Below are 12,748 nucleotides of genomic sequence, written 5' to 3'. Positions count from 1 at the left end.
AAGAAATATACAGTGGTACGATGTTCTGTAAATATTATGTGGCTGTAAAAGCAGTCTTTTGAACTGGTGTTATGCAGTCCTGCTGGCGCCAGTGGCATCGCTAAGTTGGCGGTTCGGAACATTTATAGAGTGAAATCAAGACGCGCTTTCGTTCGCGATTTTCTAAATGTTTTGGTAAATAAAATCCATTAAAGTACAACATAAACATGTATGTAAATGTAATGTGTTCTTCAACATTCTGTTAATATTTATCTTGTTTAATGCTAGTTTCTTGTTTATGTTTTTCCCTAAGCGATCTGTTCGCCTACTTGTGAAAATAGAGGAATATGCAAGAAACCTAACAAATGTTCTTGTTCGCCCGGCTGGACCGGGTCGACTTGCGAAACAGGTAATTACAATTCTATAAATAATAATGGACAATCAACGTTCTATACAACTGTTATGAAATTAAAATATTTTATATTTATAGCCTTAACAAATGAAAATTTACAAAGGTTAATTCGATGTTTCGTCTATGTACCAGCTGTTGATACTATGTACTTTAAAGTTAGAAGGTTTGGGTTTGGGCTAATTGTAGCGTGTCAAGATCGTGAACACAGGGACAGATTATTCTTATATCGTATCCGAAAAAAGAACCCCAAAAAGCACGTTCCATCCTTTGGGTTTGGTTTGTTTTGAAGTTCGGGCAGCAGCCAGGCATGGCCAGGTGGGTTAAGGCGTTCGACTCGTAATTTGAGGGCCGCAGGTTCGAATCCCCGTCGCACCAAATATGCTCGCTCTTTCAGCCATAGAGGTGTTATAATGTGACAGTCAATTCCACTGTTCATTGGTAAAAGAGTAGCCCATGAGTTGGCGGTGGGTGGTGATGACTAGCTGCCTTCCTTCTAGTCTTACACTGCTAAATTAGGGACGGCTAGCGCAGATAGCCCTCGTGTAGCTTTGCGCGAAATTGTTTGTTTGTTTTGAGTTACGTGCAAAGCTACACGAGGCCTATCTGCGTTAGCCGTCCCTAATTTACCAGTGTAAGACTAGAGGGAAGGCAAGGAAAACAAAATTTGATGTAATATCCTAAAAATATTCTCTAAGACCTTCTTTATGCTTGGATGACCTTTCGAGCGTTTTTGCTTTCTCACTCACTCCCCCCCACCCATTTCCTATTTACAGGGGAGCTACACTACATAAAAATACACAATACTGATCCACCCCAAGTTTGATCCTGTTAGCTTCAAAATTGGGGGAGAATTTCGCGAACAAACAAATTTGTTAACAAACGTAAACAGAGTAACACAATTTATTTTATCGTCTTAAATTGTACCGACGTGATTAAATATCGTCTTCATCGTATAATTGTCCAGAACGATTAAACATATCATATAACTCATCTTTGTCATTATGAAATGTAGTTCCCCCAAACCCCCACTGGCATTACATTAAATACGTCTTCTATTTCGACATTAATGCACACCGACATATGTCACCATATAATGAAACTGAGGTCTTAGAAACACAGCCTTCTTTGAGCTTCTTAATAATTCATTGATCTACCACCAGTGTATCGTGGATGTTGTTTTTGACAGGAGATGTTTGTGTTTTTTTTTTCAGATGTGGACGAGTGCCTGAATGGAAATACAAAATGTGATCACAAATGTATAAACGTTCCAGGCAGTTACACGTGCGAGTGTCATGCTGGATTTAACTTACAAGTAGACAAGAAGTCCTGCAAAAGTAAGGCTCACCATTTTTTTTTTCTGATTTCTTAAAAACAAATAAAAACTTCAATAATCTGCAGTATATTGATCTAGAAAGAACTATAAATTCGTACATAACTTAAAAGAAAAACGAAGTAACTATTTAGACTTTACAAACCGAAACAGAATTAAAACCATTGAAACCTTATTCCACCTAGTGGCAAATAAGCAAACTACTTTTATTAAAACCGTTACTTTCCGAAGCTTTATGATATATTCTGAAAGCTAGTCTTAGTAACAAAATGATGTAAACCTGTTTTTTATTGTATTTTACTAAAAATAAATAAATATTGTTTCTAAACCTAATTTTAAAAAAATAATGGTTATTCTGTAGGTAAACTATTTAAAATATTATGATAATTATTCTTGTCATGTTTATTGATCATTAAAATATCTTTGGAGTCCCTCCGCTGTCCCTCCTGTTGGCTGAGCGATAAGTTTGAGGGTTTAAAACACACTATAAAATAGACATAGCCTATTTAAGACTAACATTCAAGGTTTCGGTGTAAGTACTGATGAAATAGTCGCAAAATCAATGTTTTACGATACACATTTGTTTTTTAGAGCGTTAATTATCTCGCAGAAACAGTTAGCACCTCACTTGTTTCAACGTCATCCATTTCTGACGCTGATGACGGCTTCAGAGTTAAAATTTTAGAACGTGAATTTTAAAAATTCGATCGTTTGATTACTTTAATAAAGCCCTTTCTGCATCATTCTGTTGACAAGTTAAGAACAAAGAAAGCGGTCTCTGATTGGTTTAAATGTTTGAAGTTTCGACTTAAAGAATTTGCTCGTCGTACATTCTCGAACTTCTTTGCTTGAAAGAAGAAGGTAAGAAAAAAATTACCGAAGAACGCCAGGTGTGTGATTTGAAAAAAATAAAGGCTAGCGTTTTATGTGTCCAGATATGGAAGCTCAAACAGCTAAATACTGTTAGTGAACAACCTCCAACAGTCTGAGAGTGTTGGTTGCGCTGCGAATCGGAAGGTTTCGGGGTTCGATACGTATATTCAGCTTGGATGCGTCATAAAAATAACAGCCTATCCAGTTATTCGATACAGAAAAATGTGTGAAAGAACCTTTAGACAGTGGCCACTTGCTGTTCCCCTCGTCAAAAGATCAATATAATTGGTAGATGTGCTATGTCGATGACGAAGCTTAGCCTCACGTATGTGCATAAGGAGCTTTGCACATTGAAAGTTCCAATTTCAACTCCTGGTAAAAGGCCTCAAAACTAATATTCTCTTAAACATTAGATTTTTTTAGAGCAATAATTTCTCCAAGAGATACGACTTAGGAAGAGACTTTTCTTTATCTAGTGAACCTTCACGTTATCCCAGAATACCAGCAGTTTCTTCACGGTTATCAGGAATTGAACCAAAGAATTGTCATGTTAGAAAAGGTAAGTTTTGTTTTAATAGCAGTTTTTTTAAATTTATATAACAGTATCAGAGTTATTTTAAGATATTTAAAAAATGAGTTTTTCAGAAAATGTAGGTTTTGTTTTAATTACATTTTTGTGGCCTTGCATGACCAGGTGGTTAGGTAGCTCGACTCGTAATCTGACGATCGGATTCCCGTCACACCAAACATGCTCGCCCTATCAGCCGTGGGGCATTATAAAGTTACGATTAATCCCACTACTTGTTGGTAAATGAGTAGCCAAATGTTTACGGTAGGTGGTGATGACTAGCTGTCTTCCCTTTAGATTAACACTGCTAAATTAGGGACGGCTAGCTCAGATTGCTTTTTAAATCGGCAGTGAGAACATCCTTCCTGAATCGGTATTTATCTTATAAAAACTAGAACGGTATACAATAAGGATTTATCTGTTACCTCAAGGTACAGACAGAATGTAAATTAATAACTTGTTTCCAGTGGCACAGCGAATGTCTGCGGATTTACAACGCTACAAATCGGGTTTCGATACCCGTGGTGGGTAGAGCATAGATAGTCCATTGAGAAGCTTTATGCTTAATTGAAAACAACTTTTTTTTGTATTAAGCCCCCTATAATTATATTTGTTTTTGGAATAAAAAATTAAAACCTTTCGGTTTTTCGCACGCGCCCAACGTAACAGTATAACAGCAACGTCCCACAATTTTTAAGGAATTTTTATACGGGCATTCCGCAGAGTTAAATGGTAACTTATTCCTCGTAGACCAATTTGTGTAAGGTTACATTCAACAAACTTACGTTAGTAACAGACACACATTCTTTCTTGACATCACACTTGTCTGTAAGGTGTTATGTTAGGAATCCATGTGCACAAAGCTGAAACTGCTTTCAAAATATCAACACGTTGTCTGGTGGTTAGATCGCTCGACTCGCAATCTGAGGATTCGTATCCTTGTCTCACCAAACATGCTCGCCCTTTCATCTATGGAGGTATTATAACGTGACGGTCAATCCCAATACGTTCGTAAAAGAGTAGTCCAAGTGTTGGCGGTGGGTAGTGATGACAAGTTGTCTCCCCTCCAGTCTTTCACTACTAAATTAGGGACGGCTGGCGCAGATAGTTCTCGTGTAGTTTTGCGCGAAATTAAAACAAATCCAAACAATATATATATAAAAAAAAAAACTAGTTTTTGCTCAGTTAAAGACCGGAACGGTAGAGTAGCCTGCAAAGACCTTAAGTTGTATATTTTCTTTTCAACATTTTTCGATTTGTTTTTCAGATGCAAGAACAGCACAATTTAACAGATCTTGAATATCGAGTAGAGAAAATAGCCAAATCGGTGTCTTCTATGACAGAGAAGAACTCGCCAAGCTACTCCGATCTACCAGATAAAACCAAAACTGACAACTACGCCTTTTACGGTTCTCCTTGGGAGAGAGTTCACTCTCTGAGCGAGCAGATTTCGATGCTCGAGGAACGTTTGGCGGACTGTACGTAGATACAAGATAATATGATTCTATCTTGGTTTGTTCAACCCTCGCGTGAATGACTTGTTTTCATACCATTAATCACCGCTGGAGTCCATACTTGGTGTGGGTTAAAAGTCCTGGTTTTTACCTATTGTGTATTGGAGGCCATTTGTTGCCTGACGTGACATCACGACGTAAAGGTCAAACAAATGCTACAGTTTGAGATTTTTTACAAAAGTTTGTATCATTTGATTGGCTTTAACAAACGGCCCTCAACGTGGCGAAACACCAGCGGGTTTTCGAAGCAGGACTTTTAACTCACCCTGTATTAAACTTGGGGTATGACAATGACAAAAGATTTGAGTGCCCACAACATTATCCCTTGAGTTGTTTTTTTATGTTTTTTGCCTGTTAGGATAAGGATATCTTTATGTGAAATTATTTATTTTCTCTATAACACACATAAAAAATTAGTGGTAAAATTGCAATTATGAGGATATTTTTGTTTATATTTGTTATATGTCTGTTATGTTATTAGACACATGTAACACCAACAAACAACTTGGTTAACACAAAAAAGTACCTTTACGATGTGTTTGGAAAAGCCTAGGATCCGTATGGTTCCTCACTGATAATTCATAGGTTGAAGGGCTGATATAAGACATCACATAAAGAATACTGCCTTATATAAGAACCCTACATGTCAGTCGTTAGTAGACTGAAAGTTTGTATAAAAGGTAAGAATTTTTAAAACTCGTCGAGCTAAATGAACGTGTGATAAAAAGGCGTAGAAGTAGGAACAAGATAAGAATCAAAGGGAAATTACAGTTGCTCATTTTGCACAGACTTGCACATCTCAGCTAGACTATTATGTATGAGTGTCCACTTTAATTAGCGATTGTCACCAGACTTGGCATACACCTTTAAGACTTCTGGGAAGTGGCATGGGGGTTGTCACTCCGGAGGGCTCCGAAAAGTTCTCTTATGTTTTTTTTGTGCTTTTAACTGGCAAATGGTGGACCAATCGTCGACAAGTTTGGCGTACACCTTTAGGATTCCTTGGAGAGTTACCTTGGGGGGTTGGTGTTAGGATATCTTCCCCCATGGCTTCCCTGTGCATTGATACGACACAGAAGGCTTTCAGTTAATGTTTAGGAGAGTAATCATTTACCAGTATAAAATACGTTTTGGAAAAGTGGAATTGTTCTTGTACTTTAGTCTTTGCGCGAATAGGCCTTTCGCCCAATACTAAAACTCTGTTACTCAGATTCATTCTAAGCCTCGGAAGTGAAGAGCATAAGAAACATCTGTTTTTCATTGCTTAGTTTTTTCCTGACCATGTTGTGTACAATTGTCTAAAATAAATGGACGGGTTTTGTCACTGACCATAGTGATCATGGATTATCGTGTATTACATGTCGTCGTATTTTTCTTACCTGGTACCCCAAACTGATTCAATTTTCTTTGTTTTCTGATGCCATTCAGTACAACCTATATAATTGTGAAAACTAAATCCACGATTTGAACACAATTCTCTGTACAATATATTAAATTTCGTGATGTGGAATACATTTACCCAAGACATGATAATATTTATAAGACCAGTACAGTTATATTTATAGTTAAATATAGAACCATTGTATTTTAGGAATATTACAGATTAGTTCGTATAGCATCCTAAATTTTACTAGGCAACGGAAGCGTCGATATTTCGAGTTTATTATCTACTATGACTTAATAACTTTTCAGTATTATGATCATATTATGCCTAACCTATTATGATTGTATTATGTCTAACATATAAAAAATTTAATATTAAATTCTCTTTAACTTGTTTTATTCTCCATTTCAGGCACATGCAATCAGCCACAACAGTCAAGGCCACGATCATAATCACTAAAGAAACTTTGGTTTTGGTTTTCAAACCGGATCACCCCTGCTGGAATATAAAGGAATACGATGAATATATATATATACAAACACACACACACACCTTTTTCAATTTTTATTGTTTTTTTAGTATTTTATCGTTTATAATGAACAAATCGAAATTGGCCTTTTTTTACAAGTTAAAGCTATTTGCTCGTCGCTAAAACTGTATTTTAAAACGTCCTGTTTTCAGTTACTAGTGATTATTCTAGACTCGTCTGGATAGAAGATGGAAAAAGTGACTCGTTGTTGTACTGTTTACTGTTGTGAAAATGTGGGAGTGGAATGGACGTACAAGTTTTATGACGTATCTGCTTCCGAGTCACTGACGAAACCGTGAATGGTCTGGATGTATGGTTATGAACTGCTTACGTAAGAGGAAAGCATGTGACTTTCTACTTTTGAAGTGACATCTAGTTCAATACTGTTTAGAATATTGATATAAAAACCATGATTGTAGAGTGAGTGTTTCTCACTTTCCTAATTTCTGTAAAAGCTGTTCTTCGCTTTGGAACTTTCAGAATGTAATGGTTATCGCCACCTGATGCTTTTGTTCACTCTTAAACTTATCCATATTCCAACTTTTCTAGATGCTTCGATTACTTCAGTGCAAAGTTTCAGTTTTCTACTTCTCAAGTATAAGTGAAAAATGTGGTTTTAGCCTCGTCTTTAAAAGCGTAAACATGTTCTTTAAAAATGTTGACATTTGTAAAATAGTACACTTACAAAGCTATCAGTAGCATCAGTTTGAAACGAGCTACGTAGGCCTTACCTTTGTTCATTCACAATTAATATTAACATTGTTAGCACAATATGAACTCGAAATATCATTAAAATTCGTTTTCTGGTCGAACAACATCAGCGACATATCCCTTATTTTTTCAAAAATTTGTATATGAAGTAATTAAAAAATTGGTTTTAATTATCATTACTTGTTTAGTTGCTTTCGAATTATATACAAGCGTTTAGTAGTAGAGTAGCTCAACGAATGGTTGAACGGATAACCTGATTGGTTGAACGTATAAGTAAAGTGTTCTAGTTTATCTCTTTTTGCAAGTTTCTATATAATCCTGTTGACCAGGCAGCTTCTACAACGACGAAAAAAAAAGTTTATTTTTAGGTTTATCTGTTTGTTTGTTTGTTTGTTGTTTTTTTAAGAATAGAAGTTAATATAAGTTTTTGCAAGACTTGCTAATACTGTGTTTGTTTTTATCCTGTGTTTACTATCTTTGTTAGTTTCGGCAAATTAATTTTTTTTTTCTATTTTATTCGAAACTTAAAAGTCATATAGTCCCTATATAAACGTATTGTGTTTTTATATTATTTGTGTATCGAAGTAACACAATCTCCACGATTTTTTTTGTTTGTTTTTAATGTTCTGGTTATGTTTAGAGAATCTTTGTGTGCATAAAAGTCCTCCGATGAATCGACGGTAATTTTATGGAGTTAAAGTGCTAAAATCTTGGACTCTATTCATCACGGTGCACAGAGTACAGATAATCCATTGTGCAACTTTGAACAAAAACGACACGTGTATAAAAAAATACACATACACAATATTGTATTATCAGAGCCGAATAGATCTGCAGTCTCATCACAATGTGTTTAAAATCTGATGTTTTTAATCAATATGGTTTCTATAAATTTCTTAAGTTACGCACTACAGATAGCACAGTGAGGTTTCATATTTCTTATGTTATTGATTAAACCTTCGATACAATATGGGTGTGAACTTTTACTTTAGCAATTTTTCGCCTCTAAGACTTTCCTTACAACGAAGGACCCAAAGTTTAATTATTTAATACGTAGTTTATGATGTACTACTCTGGTTTGAAATATTTCGTTGATTTGGAACTCCAAGAATGAATAATCTATTAATTTCTTTGAAGCTTTTTTTTTCAAATAGCAGTCGAAACTAAAATCTCTCCATAGCTTGTTTTATTTCTGTTTTAGTTATCATATAAAAAATACAACTGGTAAGTTTTGGTGACATGTTAATATTTGCCTCTACTGAATAGTGTAGCGTTCATGGGATAAGGATCTGTTTGGAGCAACAATGACCTACAAACACGACTTTATTATTAGCTACAAATTACATATTCGATCATGGTTCTGATCAAACTGTCAACACATTCGCCGTTGTAATAAATAAGCCTTCTTCCAGTTCCAATTAAACCCGAAAAAAAGAGAAAATTACTGCAGTAGCCAAGTCTGTTTGTTAAATGACTAATATAAGCAGAATAGCATATAATGTGTTCTCTGCTGTTGTTTTTAATCCTTGGCATTTTTCGTTGCACTTTGAAAAATGATAAAATAATATATTACTCTCATTTTCATTGTATCATAACATTAACTGAAGGTTTAATGTGTTCAATTATGTTCATAAGAAAATGCGATGGGAAAAAAAGCATCACGTTTTAATATCTTTGGCGTCAAATTTTGGACGTTACACGTAGCAATATGTAGAATGTTCCAAAAAGTCGGTTGTCATAGTAGCAATATGTAGAATGTTCCAAAAAGTCGGTTGTCAGTTACTTAGAGACAATGAACAGGAATACTTCTCTTTCTCAGAGATGAGCCGTGTCGGTCAGGGTGCTCTACTCGTAATCTGCTGATCGCGGGATCGAATCCTGTCACCGAATCTGATTGGATTTTCAGTTGTGGGAGCGTTATAGTTTGACGATCAATCCACTATTCGTTAAAAAATGGAGTAGCCTTAAAGCTGGCGGGGTGTGGTGTTGATTAGTTGCCCTCTCTGTCTAGTGTATAACTTCAAAATTAGGAACGACAAACGCAAATAATCTCCGACAGGCTTGGTGCAAAAAAATGTACAAACAAACAGTTTAGCAGAAATAGTCATGCTGGGCATGTCTTAATGTTGCCATGACAAAATCTATCTTCACTTATTGAATAAACACTTTAACAGAAATAGTCATGCTGGGCATGTCTTAATGTTGCCATGACAAAATCTATCTTCACTTATTGAATAAACACTTTAGTGAAAATGGTCATGCTGGGCATGGCTTACTGTTGCCGTGACAACATCCGACTTTACTTCTGAACAAACAATTTAGCAGAGTTAGTCATTCTGGGCATGGCTTACTGTTGCCATGACAGCATCTAACTTTCCTCACTGAAACTTTTTGTCGAATTTGTTTTGTATTACAGTTTCAGTTTCAAGCTATCGCTATGTGTAACGGTCTAAAATACAGTTTTATACCATGCTATCTGTTCTTTACCCATGTAACGAATGTAGGTCGCACTGGAGGGACTAAAGGTATTGGAGCTGATCTGTCATTGGTAGTTAGGACAGTAACATTTGCCGACTGCCTTAGTGACACATAATCTCGACCGTCTTAAGCCTTTCCTTTTTTTAAACTCGCGTGTTTTTGTGTTGTTGTTTTTTGTGCCACCTAACCTTACCCCTTACTACCTGTTTGTGTATATACTGCATATGTCATTTTCTAGTGTTAATTGTTTTTGCTGTATAACTTAAAGGTAGTTTTTAATTTGTTTTATTTTTGAATTTGAACTTTCAGATATGATTTGTACGATTCTGTAGACATAGTTACGCGCGCCCTCTTGAGGGAGAGCACCCTACAGTTGCTTGTGACGTATTTTGATATCTTTACATATAAAATCGTCAATCATATATTGTATTAACGAATTAGTTCGTACTCTTGCCAATTCTCGTATAGCGCGTGTGGCGTGACGTACTTTGATATCGTTATACATGTATATTAAAAGCATCAGTCATATATTGTATTAACGAGTGAGGTCGTATTCTCGCCAGTTCTCGTATTACGTATGGTGTGACGTATTTTGATATCATTATATATTGAAAGCGTCAGTCGTATATTGTATTAAAAGAGCAAAGTCGTATTCTCGCCAATTCTCGTATTACGCATGTGGTGTGACGTATTTTGATATCATTACACGTTAAAAGCATCAGTCATATGTTGTATTCTCGCCAATTCTCGTTCACGTTCTTTGTTGGGTTTTTTTCTTCTCGTATATTAAATGAAATAAGCATCACTAACACTTAAAAACGGTAATACTTGCATGAAACGAAGTGAGTTATAGAACAATTAATAACACGTTCCATAATTTAAATAGCAAAGAGTAGTCTTGGCTGTGACAATGGCATTGGAGCATTCTATACAAATAATCTTATGTGATATTGAAAATACTGTTTCATTTATACATGTCCGTGTTTGCATTTAATGCTAAAATATCATTTATATATTTACGGCATTTATTAATAATTGACAAATGAAAAGTTTCCGCAAAAATATGCTCATCTATATTGTTCATTTTCTTTATTTTAGAATAAACTCTGAACTTTAATATCAAGTGATTATCACTCATAAGCTTAATTATGTTTGTGTATTACAGTGATTATTGTTATTAGACAGTGATGTTAAAATATACCCTATGTCAGATGATAAAAACATGTATTAAAAGTCTTTCTTTGTGTAATTTATTTAGCACTTTTCCAATATTTGTGTGGAGAGATTTGTAACGATTTTCTGAAGGGTAACTTCAAGGAAGTTCGATTTCATTTTCTTGAGGATTAAACACAATTGCCTGAATATCGTCATGACGAGAAACCCACTTGAAGTAAAAATGTATTTTTCAAGATGGCTGGTAAGTGCATTAAAACTTTAATTAAAATAGAGAACAACAAAAAGGTTAACCTGAAGATGACCTATGAAGGTCGAAACGTTGTTCTGTACTTTATTTTAATTAAAGTTTTAATAACCAACCGTCTTGAGATTACTGTTCAGTAATTGTTTTACTTTTTAGTCTCATTGTCAAGTCGTTAACAAGAAATATCCTCACTGAAACTACGTCATGAAATTTAGCAGGAAACAAGTTTGTTCGGCCATGCGTAGAAATTATTTCAAAGCAGTGCACTAGTCGTATCCGAGATATAAGTTTCTAAAAAAAGAACATTTTGATTAATGTGGCGTTAAATCTGATTATACTTCACAGTAGCAAACTGTTTTAGTTACACTAACGAGATAAGGTATCCAGTTTGAGGTTTGTGGAAAATGATAAATTGTTAAGAGTAATTCATCAATAAATAAGTTTAATCGGTAAAACAATAAATTCGTCAAAACCAATCCGGCAGCAAGTATCGTTAAATCTGTATTTGCACGACCTAACCGAATAATTAAAATTGTCAACTTCATAGTTGTATAAATTACTAATGACCAATCCAACAATGAAGTTCTTTAACTCCATAGTTATGTAAACTCTTAACTTCCTAACCCGATTGTTAAAATCCTTAATTTCAGCATTATATAAGCTTTTAATGACCAATTCAATAGTGTAAATCGTTAAATTCATATTGGTGCAAAAAATTAAAAGACCAACCCAATAATAATCTTCAAATCCATACTTGTATAAACTTTTTAAAACCAACACATTACTTTAAAGTTAACTCATTACTTGTTAAAAAGTTCTCTATAGGTTTCATTAGACTTCAGATCAAACTTCATGTTTTCTCAGGCAGTTGAAAATAAATCCTCAACTAAGACATTTGACTTCTTCAATGAAGATGACAAGAAGATATGTGTCTCAGAACGGCTGGTATGGGTATCAACATACCCATAGAACAACGTTTCGGCCTTCTCAGGTCATCTTTAGGTTAATAAAGAGAGAGTTTACAACTGACTGTTGCCGGAAACATACCTTAGAGACGAGAATTTAAACTTGTATGGGATTGTAGAGGGCGTTGCGTTTAGATGATAGGTTATTAATTAGTATAGATATAAATGTGTTTCTTTATATTGGTTTAATTTTGGTTTTAGTTGCTGTATAAGTAGGGCAACAAACCTCGTAGTTAACACATACTGCAACGCCCCCTACAATCCCGTACCCCTCTATACTCTCATCCGTAAGACCTGTGCCCAGCAACGGTCAGTTGCAAACTCTCTTTTTGTTAATCTCAAGGTGACCTAGAGAGATCGAAACGTTGTTTTCTGCTTTATTAGTAAAAGTGTTAATACCCATACAAGCTGTTCTGAGATACGTGTTTACTTCAAGTTAGTTTCTCATCATCAACGGGCCCGGCATGGCCTAGCGCGTAAAGCGTGCGACTCGTAATCCGAGGGTCGCGGGTTCGCGCCCACGTCGCGCTAAACATGCTCGCCCTTTCAGCCGTGGGGGCGTTATAATGTTACGGTCAATCCCAC

General features: G+C 35.4%; 1 protein-coding gene across 6 annotated transcripts in view; it reads left to right on the top strand.

Moving 5' to 3' along the window:
* LOC143243688 (epidermal growth factor-like protein 8) overlaps window positions 1–11,014 on the top strand; it is a 57,235-nt gene extending 46,221 nt beyond the window's left edge. For all 6 annotated transcript variants that reach the window (XM_076487340.1, XM_076487331.1, XM_076487349.1 and 3 more), the window contains 5 exons: window positions 293–388; window positions 1,603–1,725; window positions 3,071–3,153; window positions 4,430–4,640; window positions 6,472–11,014. In XM_076487340.1, the coding sequence (XP_076343455.1) occupies window positions 293–388; window positions 1,603–1,725; window positions 3,071–3,153; window positions 4,430–4,640; window positions 6,472–6,512 (554 nt within the window). In that variant the 3' untranslated portion in view covers window positions 6,513–11,014. The remainder of the gene's footprint in view (window positions 1–292; window positions 389–1,602; window positions 1,726–3,070; window positions 3,154–4,429; window positions 4,641–6,471) is intronic.
* The last annotated feature ends 1,734 nt before the right edge of the window (window positions 11,015–12,748 follow it).

Source organism: Tachypleus tridentatus, chromosome 2, assembly GCF_004210375.1.
Source record: "Tachypleus tridentatus isolate NWPU-2018 chromosome 2, ASM421037v1, whole genome shotgun sequence".
NCBI lineage: Eukaryota > Metazoa > Arthropoda > Merostomata > Xiphosura > Limulidae > Tachypleus > Tachypleus tridentatus.
The sequence above is the reverse complement of the archived record's forward strand: the minus strand, read 5'-3'. Positions and strand labels throughout refer to the sequence as shown.